This window comes from Oryctolagus cuniculus, chromosome 1 (assembly GCF_964237555.1).
Source record: "Oryctolagus cuniculus chromosome 1, mOryCun1.1, whole genome shotgun sequence".
Lineage (NCBI taxonomy): Eukaryota > Metazoa > Chordata > Mammalia > Lagomorpha > Leporidae > Oryctolagus > Oryctolagus cuniculus.
Genome location: NC_091432.1, coordinates 231,343,061 through 231,360,704, shown reverse-complemented (window position 1 = coordinate 231,360,704; position 17,644 = coordinate 231,343,061). Strand labels below are relative to the sequence as shown.

General features: G+C 65.0%; 1 protein-coding gene and 1 long non-coding RNA gene across 2 annotated transcripts in view; one reads left to right on the top strand and one right to left on the bottom strand.

Moving 5' to 3' along the window:
* Window positions 1-17,531, top strand: part of EEIG1 (estrogen-induced osteoclastogenesis regulator 1) — a 30,871-nt gene extending 13,340 nt beyond the window's left edge. The window contains exons 2-11 of the mRNA XM_070057209.1: window positions 5,849-5,969; window positions 6,354-6,383; window positions 8,087-8,203; window positions 10,696-10,742; window positions 10,872-11,032; window positions 13,172-13,276; window positions 13,358-13,553; window positions 13,818-13,939; window positions 14,019-14,088; window positions 15,161-17,531. Of these exons, the coding sequence (XP_069913310.1) occupies window positions 5,849-5,969; window positions 6,354-6,383; window positions 8,087-8,203; window positions 10,696-10,742; window positions 10,872-11,032; window positions 13,172-13,276; window positions 13,358-13,553; window positions 13,818-13,939; window positions 14,019-14,088; window positions 15,161-15,206 (1,015 nt within the window). The 3' untranslated portion in view covers window positions 15,207-17,531. The remainder of the gene's footprint in view (window positions 1-5,848; window positions 5,970-6,353; window positions 6,384-8,086; window positions 8,204-10,695; window positions 10,743-10,871; window positions 11,033-13,171; window positions 13,277-13,357; window positions 13,554-13,817; window positions 13,940-14,018; window positions 14,089-15,160) is intronic.
* LOC138845313 (uncharacterized) lies at window positions 3,341-4,044 on the bottom strand. The gene is made up of 2 exons (XR_011382298.1): window positions 3,767-4,044; window positions 3,341-3,585 (listed from the first exon to the last, which is right to left on the bottom strand). It is a non-coding gene; the product is annotated as an uncharacterized lncRNA (long non-coding RNA).
* Window positions 17,532-17,644: the final 113 nt, after the last annotated feature.

Genomic DNA, 17,644 nt, shown 5'->3' with positions numbered 1-17,644 from the left:
ACAGACTCCTGCTGGAAGCGAATTTCGCTGTCCAAGAGGCCAAAGGAAGCACCGTGCATGGCCTTCAAGGCCTCTTTGGTTGCCAGGAGCCTGCTAGGCTGTGTCCTCGACCAGGGTGGCCACTTACCAAGGGTGCTGCCCTGCTGCTCTGGGGCTCTGGGCCCCTGTCTGCTTGTTGAGGAAATGGGCGTGGCCAGGTGCTGGGGCACCTGTGACCGCCCCAGGAGCTGTTCTGACTGCTGAGTAGTGAGATGAGCCCATGCCCAGCAGCAGGCCCTGAGGGAGGACACAGCGCTGGCCCCGTACTGCCCCGTTCTGCCCAGCTCCGGGGAAACCAGGCTGACACAGAGGAGATGCGATCCTGTCCTTGAGGTGTGCTGTGAGCACACCAGGGGTAGGCACATGGCCCTCGGCTTCCCCAGGTGCCTCAGTACCCCGTCCTGGTCAGCTCAGCCCCCCGCAGCTTCTCGGCCTTTCTTGGGGCCCTCTGCTTCCTTCCTTCTGACTCCTCCCCTGGATGGCTCCGCTACCACAACACCCTCCTCCTGCGCTCCTAGCTCTGACATCACTGCCCCCTGCCCACCCCCACTAGGGGGCCCTTCCAGGAGGTTTGCTCGCACTTCCTGTGACCCTGAGCCAGCGCCCAGACCCTGGCTGTATCATGATGGCCTGTCTGGGCCAGGCCAGAGGGTGGCCCCAGCACTGGGCTGGCCTTGCTGGGGTGAGGAGGAGCCCAGCCTAGTTGGGGGGAGTGGCCCGCTGTATTTCAGGGCTGCATGAAAATAGCTGGACTCTCCTTGGTGACAGCCACTGCGGCTGCCGTGGTAGAGGGCCTGCCCTACCTCGCTGGCTTCGCACGTCTAATTGTACATCTTGAAGCTAAAAACGGAACCCAGGCTCTGTAATTACCTGTCCCCAGCCCTGGGGAGCCAGGGGAGCACGCCCTGCAGTCCCAGGCCAGGGAGGAACGGACACGGGCGCACTCTGCCAGCAGCTCCCGTGCCCCACGGTAACCCCGCAGGCGGTGCCTGGGGAGGCCGCGGGCTGGAGCCTTGGCTTAGGGTAGCTTTTCCTGGTCGCCAGCACCTAAGCGCTCTCCTGTTTCTACTTCAATTCTGAGTATAGAGACAACTCCCACCCCCGCATCAGAGCCTCGGCGAGCCTGCCCTCGGCCTCACCCAGGGTGAGAAGCCTCCTGCCGGAACCCGGGGGTCTTGGCCTCCTGGGCACAGACTGTCGCCCCCTCTGGGCTTGAGGGTTCTGCCATCTGGCCCGGGGCCTGGCCTGTTTTCCTAGTGAACACCTTATCCACGGTTTTCTTCAGGGCTGCTCGAGTGTTGTAGATTTTCCACACTCCCCTCTTTCTGGGACGGGTGGCTCCTGGGCCTCTGGTCATCCCCCCCTCCCTGGGGTCTCGTGGTGCTGGGGTGGCCTCTGTGCTCCCCAGGGACTGTTCCCCAGAATGGCCTTCCAGCCTCTCCCCACATTGCCATCCCCAGGACTGGTAGGCCAGTTAATTCTCTTGGCTTGGCCGACTTTAAAAGAAATTAAAAAGCAACTGATACTTGGACCAGGGAGAGAAAAAAGGAGGTAATGTTTCCTCTCCCCACCCACGCGTCTCTGTCCTCCCTCCTCTGTCTCCAGGAGCCCCAGCCACCACGGGCCCTGGCGGGTGGTGACTCGGGCACCTCCCGTGTCCCCTGTGCACCTGCACGCTCGCGGCTGCCACTGTTTTATTTCAGGAGACGCGTGGTCCTGTCGGAGGTCCCCGCCCACGTCTGTCCTGTGGCCTGGGGGGCGGTCTCTGACCCTTCTTTGGGCAGCTGCCCTCGGTGCTGTTGGGCGGCCCCCGTTACACATCGGGGTTGTGCTCGTTTTTGCCCAGGTGTCACCACTCCTTTTGTGGCCACACGCACACGTGGACACCTGTGGCTGCTGGCACCTCCACACGGGCCCTTGTGAGTTTGGGCCAAGACTCCTCTCCAGCCCCCTCCCCCCGCAACTCCCTGCTCCAGCCACACCAGCCCTGTGCCCTCCTTCACCTGTGAGTGCGTGCCCGCCTCAGGGCCTTTGCACGTGCCCCGATGGCTCTTCCCCGGGTGTCCGTGTGGCTCACCCTCCCTCCCCCAGTGTTCTGTTCCCATGTCACCTTTCCATTAAGCTCTTCCCTGGCCGCCCGAGCAGTGCCTACCCCCTTCCCCACTTCCTTCTCGCAGTGCTGGGCCTTTGCCGCCTCTCAGCCGAGTGCAGCCTGCTGTCCGTGTGGTTGACCGCTGCCGTCCAGGGCGCCTTCAGCAGTTCTGGCGTGTGGAGGGGCTGAGTTAAAGGTGTTGAGAGTCAGGTCCCTGGGATGGCCTGGCCAGCTTCCAGCCCGGGGCTCCAGCTGACCGGCCGCCCCCCCTCTTAGGCGCGTCCCTCACCTGGCCCTGGCCCCAGGCCCGTGTTCATCTGCCCTCAGCTCCACCCTCTGCTCGGGACCCAGCTTCCTCTGTGGGAGCGCTGGCTGTGAGGGGAGGCGGTGTGGGCTCAGGGAAGGGGCGGGACAGCCGTGCTGCCGCGGGCGAGCTTGGCAGCGTGTGTGAGCCGTGGTGGCAGCCACCGTGGGAAGTGGCCACTGTGCTGGTATGTATTTGGCCCGGGCTGCTGCTGTGTCCTGTGGGAGCGGTGACACGGAGCAGGTGACAGTTGAGAGCCCTATGGGAACTGGAGTGCAGCCCGTGCCCATCCTCCAGCCCTGCCCTGCTCACTTCCCCAGGGGGAGGGAACCCGCCCGTCACCTGAGCCCGGGAGGGCTCCATGTGGCTGTCTCTGCCCGGCCCGGCCTAGCAGGGCGGACAGGAACCACAAATGGGCCCGGGCTTCCTGGTCGGCCATTCCCACAGCAGCCTCCGAGGGGCGGGAGGAAGCCCCAGCGCACTCTGGGCTTCTGTTCACAGACTCCCGTCCTAATCCCTGGTGTGTCAACACGCCCGGAACACACAGCTTCCTCCTCGGCTCTCCATGGCTGCTGCCGGCTCTGGGAGGGGTGGGGGGAGGGGCTGGGGGTCCACATGGACTCCACAGCCACCCCCAGTTTTCTCCCCTCTCCAGCTTTGCCCCTCTGTCTGCAGCCTCTGTGGTTGCTCGTGGCTTCTGCCTAAGTTGCAGTCCATGGAGACAGTCGAGCCCTCTCAGATCCAGCGTCCGCCCTGAGGCTCCTGAGGCCCGTAGACCCGGCCCCTGCTGCTCACCCGGCCCCTGCCCTCCGCTCTCCCCAGGTGCCTTCTGCTGGTTTTCCATTTGCCGAGTGTGTCTGCCCCCAGGCCCTTCACCTTTTCTGTCCACTCCTCCAGCGTTTTCCTTTTTTTTTTTTTTTAAGATTTATTTATTTATTTGAAAGAGTTACACAGAGGAGAGGCAGAGAGAGAGAGAGAGAGAGAGAGAGAGGTCTTCCATCCGCTGGTTCACTCCCCAAGTGGCCACAGTGGCTGGAGCTGAGCCGATTCAAAGCCAGGAGTCAGGAGCTTCTTCCAGGTCTCTCATGTGAGTGCAGGGGCCCAAGCACTTGGGCCATCCTCCACTGCTTTCCCAGGCCTCAGCAGAGAGCTGGATTGGAAGAGGAGCAGCCGGAACATGAGCCGGCACTCATGGGATGCCGGGGCCACAGGCGGAGGCTTAGCCCACCGCGCGCGGCACAGCGCCTGTCCCATCCGGCCACTCTCGCCCCAGGACTTCTCTCCACGCCTCGCTCAGATGTCAGTGCCTTGACGCCGTCCCGTCCACTCACCTGAAGCAGTGGCTATCGCCTCTTCATCCCTGCCTGGCACTCCCTGCCCTTGCTCTCCATTTTCCTGTGTATCTGTCCTCCACGTAGTTTTGAAGGCAAAAGAGGAGTCGTTTCATTGTGACAGAGGTCACCTTCCAGCCCGCACGGTGTACAGTCCAGGGGGTCGTCAGTCCATCCGCAGAGCGGCCACCATCCCCACAGTCAGTGTTTAGGACCTGTTGTTAGGCCAGAGAGGCGTCCTGTGCCGTTAACCACCCTGCCCGCCCCCGGCAGCCGCCGCCCTCCTCTGCCCTGTGGCTCTGCACGCCCTGGGCGTGTCGTGGAAACACCTGACCTAGCACAGCGCCTCTTGGAGGTTGATCACATGTGGCACCCGTGGCTGCCTGGGCTCTTGTCCGGACACTGCTCCGTGGTGTGGCTGGACCACGTTGTGTTTAGCTGGTCCCCAGCTGGTAGACATCGGGCTGCTTTTCCTTCAGGCTGCTATGGGAACTCGGATGTGTGTGGTGTGAGTTGTGGTGTTCCCCTGAGAGTGGAATTGGTGGGTCACGTGGCAGCTGTGTTTAGTGGTTTCCACACAGACACGGGTAGGTGCCTTGGGCACCCAGCTGGTCCCACGCCCTCCGCGCGGTGCACCTGCCAGGCTCTCCCAGGCCCCAGGACTGTGTGAGTGGAGATACTGGCTGAGAGTTTTGCGTTGAGTCAGACAGTCCTGGCTCCCATCCTGCTTTTTCAGCCCGTAGGAGCGTGATGGGGGTCAGGGGCGGGGGTCTCTCGGCCCCTCTGCCCTCAGCTGTAGAAGAGGCTGCCTTGAGAAGCAAACACGCTGTCATTGGGGAGGTGACCGTGGCTCCCTCCAACCTCAGCCCCAGTCTGGCGGTTAACCCGCACTCCCGGGTCACCCTGGGTTAGAGAAGTCACTTCCCGAGCTGTCCAGTTGGGTGGGATGAGCTGGGGACGAGGCCTCTCACACAGCCCCTCCCTTCCTGAGCTGTTCTGTCAGGCAGGCCGCGGGGGGCCGGGGAGCTGCTGCCCGGGATCCCACCTCCCACAGCTGCTGGGAGAGGATTGCGTAGCCTCTCACACCCACTCCAGGGCACAGCAGGCCTCGTGTTAAAGGGGCTAAAGGGTGCCGAGTTTTCCAGTGTGGTGGTGCTCCGTGCCCAGGTGGGACTTGGGGGAAGCCAGGGCCCCGCTTTGCTGTCTGAGCACCCAGAGCCAGGCTGCCTGGGATCAGCCCTGCGGTGGGCGCAGGCAAGGCTCGCGGCCCCCAGAGCCCTGGGTTCTCCAGCCGGGGTCGGGCTGCTGCGGGAGGCTGCCGTGGGCCCCCAGAGCCCTGGGTTCTCCAGCCGGGGTCGGGCTGCTGCGGGAGGCTGCCGTGGGCCCCCAGAGCCCTGGGTTCTCCAGCCGGGATCGGGCTGCTGCGGGAAGCTGCAGGGTCCATGAGGCAGGCTCTGCTGCTGGCTTTTCTGAAGCTGTAGAACAGCTCGTGGACCATGGGGCCTGGACGCCTGGCCTGCAGGACCCGTGGATGGGCGGGTCCAGCAGTGTCCAGCTACAGGCCTAGGGCACCACCCACGCCTGTCGGGAAAGCACCATGTGCGCGGTGGCTGCTGGAACTGTGATGAAGAACTAGGGTTCGGGCCCAGCCCCGCCGTTGGCTGGCTGCCTGCAGCTGGGGAGTTCGCCTGCCTCAGTCTTTTCATCTGCACAATGGGCTGATAGGAATCAGCCTGGGAGGACTCCCAGGGTCCCCGAGATGAAGGTGGAAGGAAGCACCCGAGGTCACAGCAGAGTTGGGGGAGGGGCAGTGCTGGGCGCAGAGGTTGGGGGCTCCCAGGAGGTGCCGCTGCCCCAGGCCTGCGGTCCTCCCTGACTCCCCCGTGGCTTCCGCTTCTCAGTACCTCTGCTGTGTTTTACAACCACAGAAGCACAGCTCTGTGAGAAAGCAGTCCCTTTACGTCACAGAGTGAGGCGAGAGCCCCTCTTCCCTGGTTCCTGCAGGTGCCGGGCCCCTGCCCTGTCGCTCACCCAGGGGCCCACGCACTGACCACGCCGTGCCCGTCCCCCTCTGGCCTGCAGGGAGGAGGTGCAGGAGAACTGTGTCCGGTGGCGGAAGAGGTTCACCTTCGTGTGTAAGATGAGCGCCAACCCGGCCACAGGCCTGCTGGATCCCTGCGTCTGCCGCGTGTCCGTGCGCAAGGTGAGCGGTGGCGGGTGTGGGTCCTCCCCATGTAGGATGGAGGAAGGCGCTCTGCCCCACTCCGTTCTTAAGACTGTTTGAAGTGCAGAGGACAGAGACAGGCTTCCATCCCTGGTTCACTCCCCAGATGCCCAGAACGGGGCCCGGGGCTCCCACCTGGGTGGCAGGGCCCCGTGTTCCCAGCTGCGTCAGCGGGGCGCTCAGTTGGGAGCAGAGCAGCCGGACTCGAGCTGGTGCCCGCGTGGGACGCCGGCTGCGCCGCAGGGCCGGCTCCTCTGCCCCTGTCTTGTCCTCACCAGCACTCGTATCTGGGAGGACCGGGGACACCCTGAGGTCTCTGGATTCCCTGGTCACCTTGTCGCTTGTGTCTCCCTCCCCGTGCAGGAGCTGAAAGGCGGGAAGGCTTACTCCAAGGTAAGAGGGGCCCTGAGGGGCGGCCCAGGTCAGGCAGGGCAGTAGTTTCTAGAGTGTGTGGCTTCCTCTGCCCCCGCAGGACACAGCCCTGCCTGAGCTGTATCCCTCTCTGGAAGTCTCACAAGGCAGCGTGTGCTTGTCGCCACACAGGCGGGGTCCCCAGGCGCTGCGTTCCGCGCCCTCCTCCGCCAGGCCCCCGTGGGACCCCTCCATCGGCATCGCTTAGGGATTTCCCGTCGTACACACGGAGTGGTGCTTTCGAGCGCCGTAGGAGGCGCGCCTTGTGGTTGCCCTCGTGTGCACGGGCGGGTGGTGACTTCGTAAGATGCGCAGATGCGCGATTCCTGCAGCGGGCTTTTCCCACCTGTCACGTGACGGGCGCCTCTCGTGCAGGCAGATTGCCGTGTGCACATGCTGAGGGCAGCCACGGCCCCCCCTTGCGTGGCTGGTGACAGCGCCGGCTCAGCCAGGCCCACCGTGGGTTTGCACACACACACACAGACGGCTCAGCCCACACTGTCAACCTCTTCCCCGGGTGCTGGCTGTGAGGACGCCCGCCCTGCGGAGGACAGGAAGTGCCTCAGTCTCACCTCCTGCTCCGCTGCTCTGCGGGGACGCCTGGGGCGGTGCTGCCCAGGGTGGCACCCTTCCTAGTGACCCCAGTGGCCCCAGCTCAGGCGCCGGGCTGGGCTACGCCCTCTGCCCCAGGCCATAGAGCTGTCACAGTGGAGAGCGCCCTTCCTGGTGGCTGAGGTAGGGGAAGGCGGCCGAGAGAAGCTGCCAGCAAACAGCCAGGGCCTCCCCGGCTGGCACTGACTAGCACCTAGCACACTTCAGACCCCGCTGCCCCCCACCCCCGCCACTCTGTTCTGCACGAGAGCCCCCGGCACAGGCCCTGCTGGCCCTGGACCCTGAGCAGGAAATCGAGGCCCCGGGAGGTGGCAGGCGTGGCCCGTGTCAGTTCTGGTTCTGCCAGTTAAGTCGGGTCACTTGCCCTGCCTCACCGTGAAGGGGAGGTCCCTCTGTGAGCAGGGGCGGGGCTGGGGTCCGAATCTACTCCCAGGCACCAGGAAGCATCCCGCAGGGCCCAAGCCTGGCACTCCCCACCTCTGCTGTTTCCCCTGTGAGTCTGACCAGCTTGGCTGCGTCCTGGGTTTCCTCCCTGTCCTGGCTCCTCTCCTGGACGCAGTGTCAGCAGCAGCCTGAGTCCCCGACGGCCTGTCCAGATGTCGGCTCCGCCCACCAGATCCTCACTCCCACCTCCTCCAAGGGATGACCCTGGGGTGCCCGCCTGCCCGGCCAAGTGTCCCTTCCCCTCTACTCCCGGAGCCCCCTCCGTGGGGCGTCCCCTCGCCCCTGCCCGCCATCAGGTTCCCACAGGCCTTCCCTCCTCCCCGCCTGCTCCACAGCACGGCCTTGTTTCCTGGGGAACAATGCGTCTGTGTCACAGACAACAATGTCTTTTCATGTCAGGCGTGCTGGCCCCGGTGCACACTGGGACGCGGCACAAAGGCTGCTTTGTGCGGCTCAGGGATGTGAGCTCCTGGCTTTGCCACGTTGCGACCCGGGCCTCTGTCCTTGGGTCCTGGTTATGCAACAGTCAGTCTCAGTCAGGGCTGTGGGCGGGCCCAGGAGCTTTGCCGAGTTAACCCTCTGGGGCACCTGCCAGCCCTGCACCCACGCTGTCCTCCCCCTCCCCCCAGCTGGGCTTCGCAGACTTGAACCTGGCCGAGTTTGCAGGCTCGGGCTCCACGGTGCGCTGCTGCCTCCTGGAGGGCTACGACACCAAGAACACGCGCCAGGACAACTCCATCCTCAAGGTACCCGGGACCTGCTGACCCGGCTGCTGGGGCTGACAGACGGGCTCTCACCTGCACAGGCAGTGAGAGACACTGCAGGTGTGGCCGGGCGCCTGCCTCAGTTTCCCCACCCGTGGTCGGGGTGGACGCCATCATACCGTCCGGGTTTGGCGTGCACTTCCTGCGGGATCACAGAGTGCTGAAGACTTGTCTCACCTCGTGACCCCCAGCAGCCTGAGGGGTGTGGTGTCTTAGTAGCCCCATGAGACACCTGGATCAGGTTCATGGCCTTGGGTCACGAGCAGAGCTGGCACTTACCTCCAAGCCGTTTGACTCGGTGGCCTGGCCTCACGTGACACAGGCCGCCTGGCCCCTGGCAGCAGCAGCAAGTGGAGGAACCTGCCCTCCCAGACCTGGGTGTGCATGGGCGGCTGCCCGCCCTGCTGGCCACGTGCAGGTTTCCGGTGGCGGAGGCAGCCCCCGTGCCCCAGGCAGCGGCCTCTCTGGCCTCTTGGCAGCAGAGGTGTCTGGGTGGCTACAGCCAGAACACCTCACTTCCTCTGTCTGTGTGCCCTTCCCTGGTGGGGAAAACAGGCTATGGAGACAAGACCTCTAAGCAGAAGCAGTGCAGGGCCGCAGGGCCACGGGCCCAGGGCCTCTGTGACCCTCTGCAGAGAGAACTGGAGGCACCAGAAAAGCCCAGGCCGGTGGCACTGAGCCGCAGCACCTGTCCGCCTCCCCGCGCTGGGCCCACGCACCCTTAGCCAGGCCAGACCCCGGGGCCTGTGGGTCAGGGGGTTTCGGAGGCGAGGCCGGCTGCCCTGTGTCCTGCCGCAGGGTCCTGAGCAGTTGCTTCCGCTTCCTTGTTCTCCACGTGGGGCCGGCACTGCTCTGCGGCGGCTGTCCAGGCCAAGAAGCGATGCATAGAAAGCCTCCTACCCCCCCCGCCCCCCCGGCTGCTCCGTTTCCGGTGCAGCTCCCCGGATGGCCTGGGAAGGCAGCAGAAGATGGCCCAAGTGCCTAGGCCCCTGCACCAGTAGGGAGACCCCAGATGGTGTTTCAGGCTCCTGGCTTTGGCCTGGCCCTGGCCCAGCTATTGTGGCTGAACCAGAAGATGGGAGATCTCTATCTATTTATCCCTCTTTCCTTCTTTTTTTTTTTTTTTTTTTGACAGGCAGAGTGGACGGTGAGAGAGAGAGAGACAGAGAGAAAGGTCTTCCTTTGCTGTTGGTTCACCCTCCAATGGCCGCCACGGCCGGCGCGTTGTGGCCGGCGCACCGCGCTGATCCGATGGCAGGAGCCAGGTACTTATCCTGGTCTCCCATGGGGTGCAGGGCCCAAGCACTTGGGCCATCCTCCACTGCACTCCCGGGCCACAGCAGAGAGCTGGCCTGGAAGAGGGGCAACCGGGACAGAATCCGGCGCCCCGACCGGGACTAGAACCCGGTGTGCCGGCGCCGCAAGGCGGAGGATTAGCCTAGTGAGCCGCGGCGCCGGCCCCCTCTTTCCTTCTGTAACTCTGTCTTTCAAATAAACCTTAAAACAAAAGGCAAGGGGCTGGCGCTGTGGCACAGTGGGTTGAAGCCCTGGCCTGAAGTGCCGGCATCCCGTATGGGCACCGGTTCCAGTCCCAGCTGCTCCACTTCCGATCCAGCTCTCTGCTATGGCCTGGGAAAGCAGTAGAAGATGGCCCAAGTCCTTGGGCCCCTGCACCCCCCTAACTTCTTTTATTGAGATTTATTTGAAAGTCAGTTACACAGAGAAGGAGAGGCAGACAGAGGTCTTCCTCTGGTTCACTCCCCAGGTGGCCACAACAGCCGGAGCTGCGCCGATCTGAAGCCAGGAGCCAGGAGCTTCCTCCTGGTCTCCCATGCGAGTGCAGGGGCTCAAGCACTTGGGCCATCCTCCACTGCTTTCCCAGGCCACAGCAGAGAGCTGGATCGAAAGTGGAGCAGCCGGGACTCGAACTGGCACCCATATGGGATGCCGGCACTGCAGGTGGCAGCTTTACCCACTACGCCACAGTGCTGCCCACCCCCCTCTTTTCTTTTTAATGACATATTTATTTGAGAGAGATCTTCTGTCCCCTGGTTCACTCTTCAAATGGCTGCAATAACCAGGGCTAAGCCAGGCTGAACCCAGGAGCTAGAAACTCTGTCTTGGTCTCCCATGTGGATGACATGGTCCCAAGTGCTTGGGCCATCTGCTGCTGCCCTCCTAGGCACATTAGCAGGGAGTTGGAGGGAGGTGGAGCAGCCGGGACTCAAACTGGCACTTCATATGGGGGGCCAGTGTCTCAAGCAGTAGCTTAGTGAGTTGCACCGTGTCGGCCCCTTACAGCCGACTCTTGCTATGCACCTGTTGTGCTGGGCATAGCCAGGAGGCAGGCCTTGGGGTCACTTCCAACCTCCACGGGGGCCCAGGGCGGTCCCTCGGCAGGGGTGGGAAGGTGGCGGGGGCCGTGAGTGGCTGGTGTGGGTGGCGTGGTGGCTGATTCTCTGTCCCCCCCCCAGGTCACCATTGGCATGTTTCTGCTCTCCGGAGACCCCTGCTTCAAGACGTGAGTGCTGCTGGGCTGCAGGAGTGGGGTGGGATACAGGGCCCTCCTTCCTCCGGGCCCTGGGGCTCCCCTGTCGCCATCTGGCCCCGAGGTGGGGACGCCCCAGTCACACCCATGTGTCTTCCGAAGGCCACCGTCCACTGCCAAGTCCATCTCCATCCCGGGCCAGGACTCCTCCCTGCAGCTGACGTGTAAGGGTGGCGGGACCAGCAGTGGTGGCGGCGGCAGCAGCACCAGCTCTCTGACAGGGTCCCGGCCCCACAAGGCCCGACCCACCATCCTTAGCTCAGGTACTGTTCCCCGCCTGCCCACTTCCACTGCTTCGCTGTGCGCAGGGCCTGGGGGAGAGCTCGCTGAGCAGGGGGCGGTGTGGGTTCTGTGTGCACCGGCCGATGCCGTGTGTGCGCTGTGCATGCCGGCTGCAGTGCCGGGCCCCAGGGTCCCAGCACCAACACTGAGGCAGCATCCCTGCCCCCAGGCCCCCCGGGGAGACACAGGTGTTGGTCACAGCACCAGTAAATCGTGTGCCTGTCCACCTGCAGATGTGCAAGGGCTGGGGGAGACAGCCACAAGGGGCAGAGTGTGTCTGGGGCCAGGAAGGCTTCCTGGAGGAGGGGGTGTCTGAAGTGTAGTCCGGCGTGATGTGCCCCCCACCCCCGCCCCACCCCCGGATGTCTGGGAGCTCTCACTTTCCCACTTGCCGTGTGACCTTGACCGGGCTCATGCCTCTCCAGGCCTGAGTTCTCCTCTGAGAGACGGGGTCAGTAGTAGAATCACATGCAGGGCGGCCTTGGGGCTCAGCTAAGTAACGTGTGGGCCTGCACGCGTGGGCACGTATTGCATCGCCGTTAGGAATGCTGTGCAAAGAGGGAGGGAGCCAGGGTCCCAGAGGAGACCTGTGGGCGAGTCAGGCGGTGCCACCGGCAGGGGGAGCCCTGGGCTGCCCTCAGGGTTGGTGGGACCCCCAGGCCGTATGTGGTGCTGGGTGGCGTGAAGCAGGGCCCCCAGAGCTGTGAGCTGTGGCCCACGCGCTGCTCCCCGAGGTGGGCTCAGAGCTGGTCAGCGAGCAGACCGCACGCGGGGCCCTCGTGTGTGCGTGGGGGATGTGGGAGAGCGCAGGCCTCGGCGGCTCAGCCGGTGCCTGCGGTTGCTCGGTGGCTCTGCCCGCTCCGAGCGGCCTGGGGTCTGAGGGGCTCTGACACCCTAAGGCCCAGCTTCCCCAACTCCTGTCTTTGCCGCAGACCCCGGAGGCAAGACCTAGAGCAGACAGCTGGGCGCAGGGCCGCCCTGGAGCAGAGCTGCTTCCCGGCCCAGCACTCTCCAGCTGCAGCGTGGGGGTCCCATGGGGAGACCCGGCCACCCAGCGCAGCTCTCTAGTGGGGGTCCCATGGGGAGACCCGGCCACCCAGCGCAGCTCTCTAGTGGGGGTCCCACGGGGAGACCCGGCCACCCAGCGCAGCTCTCTAGTGGGGGTCCCACAGGGGAGACCCGGCCACCCAGCGCAGCTCTCTAGGGGTCTGGCTCCATGTGCAGAGGCCCTGTGTGGCTGTGGGTAGGCACAGCAGGCTCTGGGACACTCACTTCTGGAGAGGGAGGGTGTGTGCTTTGCTCCTGTGTCCAGGAGCCTGGGGCATGGGTGCTCAGCGGAGCCCTGACTGGGCCCTGCTGCTTCCCGGGGGTGCCAGGAACGTCTGCCTTGGAAGACACAGGCTGGCCGGCGCTGCGGCTCACTAGGCTAATCCTCCGCCTAGCGGCGCCGGCACACCGGGTTCTAGTCCCGGTCGGGGTGCCGGATTCTGTCCCGGTTGCCCCTCTTCCAGGCCAGCCCTCTGCTGTGGCCAGGGAGTACAGTGGAGGATGGCCCAGGTGCTTGGGCCCTGCACCCCATGGGAGACCAGGAAAAGCACCTGGCTCCTGGCTCCTGCCATTGGATCAGCGTGGTGCACTGGCCGCAGCGCACCGGCCACGGCGGCCATTGGAGGGTGAACCAACGGCAAAAGGAAGACCTTTCTCTCTGTCTCTCTCCCTCTCACTGTCCACTCTGCCTGTCAAAAAAAAAAAAAAAAAAAAGGAAGACACAGGCCACTCAGGACAGTCTCCGCCGCCCCCGCCCGACCCCGCTCCTGTTCACTTCGCTCTGGCTGCACCAAGCCGCGCTCCTTCCAGCCTCGGGCTCTTTCCTGTCCTCTCCCTCGGTCTGGAAGGCCCTCTTTCTCCTGGCCTAGCCGGCTGCCTCCCTCCCACGCGTCCCGAAGGCTGGCACGGTGTGGCACTTGCCGGGTGTCCTTCCTCTCCGCTGGCCTGTGGTGGGCGCTGTCACAGCTGCAGGATGGGTGAACGTGGGCCCCGAGGCCCGGGGAGGACAGCGTGAGGGGTGGCGGGGTGGCGGGCGCCACTGAGGAATCCCGCTCCTGCCTGCTGCCTCCCAGGGCTGCCGGAGGAGCCAGAGCAGAACCTGTCCAGCCCCGAGGAGGTGTTCCACTCTGGCCACTCCCGCAACTCCAGCTACGCCAGCCAGCAGTCCCGGATCTCTGGTGAGCAGCCGCCCCCTCCCGCCCCGGGGTCCCCGCGCCCTTGTGCCCCTCCCCCAGGCTGTCCATGACCTTGGCCCCCAGGCTACAGCACGGAGCACTCGCGCTCCTCCAGCCTCTCGGACCTGACGCACCGCCGCAACACGTCCACCAGCAGCAGTGCCTCGGGCGGCCTCGGCATGACCGTGGAGGGCCCCGAGGGCAGCGAGCGGGAGCACCGGCCCTCCGAGAAGCCGCCGCGGCCCCCGCGGCCCCTGCACCTGTCAGACCGCTCGTTCCGGTGAGTCCTGTGCTCCCTGGCCCCGGACCCCTCCCTGGGGCTCTCCGAGCCCTCACCTGGCACCCGGGGCACGGTGGCTGGCATGGGCTGGGCACGGTGCTGCTGCTGCTGAGCGCTGAGTGCCTGGAGCAGCCCGCTGGCCTCACGGTACTGGGGATGCGCCGGGGGCACGCGCCGCGGGCTTGCCGCTCGGACCACCCTCGTCCCGCACGGGCCCGGTCCTGCTCTGACTGTGCTGCCCCTGCCCCTGCCCCTGCCCACCAGGCGGAAGAAGGACTCGGTGGAGAGCCACCCGACCTGGGTGGATGACACGCGCATCGACGCTGACGACATCGTGGAGAAGATCGTGCAGAGCCAGGACTTCACCGACGGCAGCAACGCCGAGGGTGAGTGCTGCCCGGGCCGGCGCCGGGGGCTGGGCTGCCCGGGCCCCCGCTCAGCCCGCGTCCTCCTCTGTCCCCACAGACAGCAACCTCCGGCTGTTCGTGAGCCGGGACGGCTCCACCACGCTGAGTGGCGTCCAGCTGGCCAACAGGTGAGGGGTGCAGGCCGGGGGCGGGGGAAGGCCCTGCAGCCCCCAGCCGGCTCTGAACACCAGCTCTTGTCACCGCAGCCTCGCTGGGGCCAGTCACGTCTCGCTCAGCCTGTTTGCCCGTCTGTCGAGTGGTGTGGGCAACACCCACCTCCCCTGGGAACCCGGGACAAGGGCTTCAGGGCCGGGCATGGCGCTCCAGACTCCTGTGTCAGCTGGGAAAGCGCCTGGCTCTGCACTTGACAGCACCAGGGCTCACCAGCTGCTCATTTGGGCCCTCACTGTCCTTTCCCGGTGGTGGTGCTGGCTCATTGGTGACTGAGCACCGCCTGTGCTCCAGGCACCGGGGCGCGGGCCGGGCACAGCCATCAGCCACACGGTTTCTGCCCGCGGGACTCTCACAGCAGGGGCGTGTTAGGGTCAGGCTTTGGCTGGTATGCTACAGTTTGCAGCCTTCTCAAAAGGTTGGTGCGCAATGTCCCAGCTGCACCTGGCACACCACATCCTTGTCTCACGTGACCTGGGTACAGGGCTGTGCCGAAGGCTTTTCCCGCCTGCCTCTGGGCCGGGTTCAGATCGAAGTCCCAGCATCAGCGCTGGCTGGACAGCCTGGTGTGTTGCTCTGCTGACCCCTGCTGGCCGAGGCTCAAAACTGCAGCCACCAAGTCCTGGCTGGCCCCTTGGGCTGCCTCTGGTGGAGCGGGCAAGAAGAAAGAAGGGTCCCCCTTGGGAGTTTATAAATGCCCCGCCCTAGCTCCTGCTGAGAGTGAGGAGACCAGGGCTCACGACAGGGAAGAAAGCAGTCTGATCAGCCAGATCCGAGCCCCGGTGCCCGCACGCCCAGGGCAGGTGCTGCCGTGGGGGCTGCAGTGTTGGTAGCTCTCTGGCTGTCTGCTGCCCCCTTGGCAGACCTCAGGGGCCCCCACACACTGAACCTCGCCACCTGTGTCGCCCTGGGAAAGCGCGTCGACAGCTCTGAGCTCCTCTGTAAAGTGGCACCAGTGCCAGCTTTACCCGGGGCCTCCTGGGGCCTGGCCTGGGGGCCCAGGGGTCAGCTGACCTGTCCCCCCCACAGGGTCTCCTCCGGGGTCTACGAGCCAGTCGTGATCGAAAGCCATTGAGGAGCAGGTGTCCGGGCCGGAGAGGGGCCCTGGCTCCTGGGGGCTCCAGAGCCGCATCATTCCACGAGGAACCTCCCTGGACCTGCCGCCCGTGCACTCCAGCCCACACCTGCCCGCGCTGAAGTCATTCCATTGCCGCCCGCCCGCGCCGGGACCTCCTGCCCGCCAGGCCCCGGGCACACTGTGAATACGCTCCTGTGAACCACTAGAGGGCAGGACGGTGGGGCCACACTGCACGGGGGACACCGCCCAGGCTGGCTAGCTCCTACACAGTGGGGGTGCCTGTGTCCCCACGCACTCCAGGAGCGCCAGCCTTGGCCACGCCCTGGCAGGGCCTTGCTCCATTGCCCCTTGCCCTGGGGAGGCCAGTCCCCCCCGAGAACCCTGCACCTGTGACCCTCTGGCTGCTCGGCGCTTCTGTGTCCTGGGGGACCCGCTGGCGGCAGCCTCCTGAGAGCCGAGACCTCAGACCCCACCCACACTCTGGACTGAAGCCCCCGCCCCCCCCCGAGTTCCTCCTGCTGCCCTAGCAGCCTGCACTTTGCACGTGCTTGCCCCCAGCACAGCCCCACTTCCTGTCCACGAGACTGGCCGCTGCCTGCCGCGCAGCCGGAGGCCCAGGGTCTGGCAGCCCGGCTGGAACTCGGCGCTGCCCCCCCCCCCCCCCAGCTCAGGCCTCAGCCCCGTGCAGAGGAAGGGCCGAGCATCGTGGTGCCCTCTGCTCAGGGCTGGGTCCTGAGCGGCTGGTTTCCCTGCAGGAAGGTCAGGGGCCTGGCTGCGTGGGGGCAAAGCCCCCCTTCCTCTGCCCTCAGGTCAGCTGGCCCGGGCTGGGCCCGCTGCTGGGGACGTGGCGGTGGGGGCCTGTGACTGGACCGGCCCGGAGCTGGCTTCCTGGCCGAAGAACCCTCTGTCCCCTCTCGGGAAGCATGTGCCACTCGCGGGCAGCCGGGGGACGGGGCAGTCCGGCCCTGCACCCCGCCCCCGCCCCTGGAAAGCCTCAGCGCTCAGCACTTTGCCCCTGGCCCCGTGACTTGCTTGAAGGCGGGCTGTTGCTGCAGCCAGGCCCCGGCAGACGCCCTGCCCCTCTGAGAGTTCACTCATGTTGTAGAAACCCAGCGGGCTGGTGTTCACTTCACCTGTAGCTGTTTTTCTCCCCGTCCGCCCACCCTCCTGTTCTTGGTTTTGAGTTCCCAGTTCCTTTCCTGTTTCCTCTTCCCCCAGGTGAGGGAGGAGCTTCTATCCCCTGCCCACCTGCGGGCTGGGTCCCAGCAGGGCTGGGGCCTGGCCCGGGCTGGAAGGGGTGCTGGCGCGCTCCCCGGGCTGGGAGGGTGCCTCGCCCAGCTCTTCTGCCGGCCGGGAGACTCGGTTCTCGGTCTGGCGCCCCCTGGCCTTGGGACCAGAGCCTGTCTGGGGCTTTTGTTCCTGTTCTTGTTTTAATCACCTAACTCTGGTAGAAACTGAATGTTAGAAGGTGCCTGCCGGGACACGCCGGGCCGTTCGCACTCTGGTCAGGGTGGAGAGGCCCTTCCTGCCCCGAACCTACCTGGCACTTTAGCAGGAAGCTGGCCGCACTGCCCCCGGGCAATGGGGGAGCCCTGCCCTTGCTGGGGTCAGTCCGGTGAGGGGGTTCTGATGCAGAGCCCCGGGCCGCGGCCACAGAGACTCCTGCTGTCAGGAACCCCTGTCCCACCCAGCTGCCCCAGAAGGAGGCAGAGCCTGCACAGCCTCCCACGCCCGGCCCTGGGCTGGGGTCACTGGACTCAGAATTTGGCCACAACCAAATCTATGCTGGGGCCAGAGAGGCCAGGAGCCCTGGCCCCGCCCCCCGGGGAGCCCTGCCCGTAGCTCCTCGTCCCCTCAGGCTCAGTGACCTCCCACCAGGCGCCCGGCTCCTGGACTTCGGATTCTAGAGACAGAGAGAGTATATTAGAGCTATTTTTGGAAAGCAAGTGGTCTATGCAATGTCGGTTTAGAATCTTGGAAGTTTTAACGTTTTTACTAGGAGAGCTACAGGAAAATAAAGGTCTGCGATATTTTTAGGTGTTTTCTTTTCCGTCCAGTCCCCCACAGACTGACCGCCCGGGCGCAGAGCGTCCCTGCTCCTCATCTCTGGGTGCCATCGCGGGGTGCGGGAGGGAGTGCGGATCCCCCTCCTCTCTAACAATGCCGCTGCCACCACGCCCAGCTCCGTGGGCTGTGTTCTGTCCCTGTCCCAGCTTCTAGCGTAGAAGGTAACATTGTACAGGGAAATCAGCCTAAGAAATCAGCCTAGCATCGGGTGTCTCTGTTTTAGGGGAGAAAATATTAAATGTTGCAGTTTTTGTTTTTGCTGTTTTGTTTTGTACCTTGTGACTTCGCCACCTGACAACATTGCAAAGGAAGCCAGCTGTGTGAGGCGACCCTCAGGGGCCGGGGACATGTTGACATGTTAGCTGCAG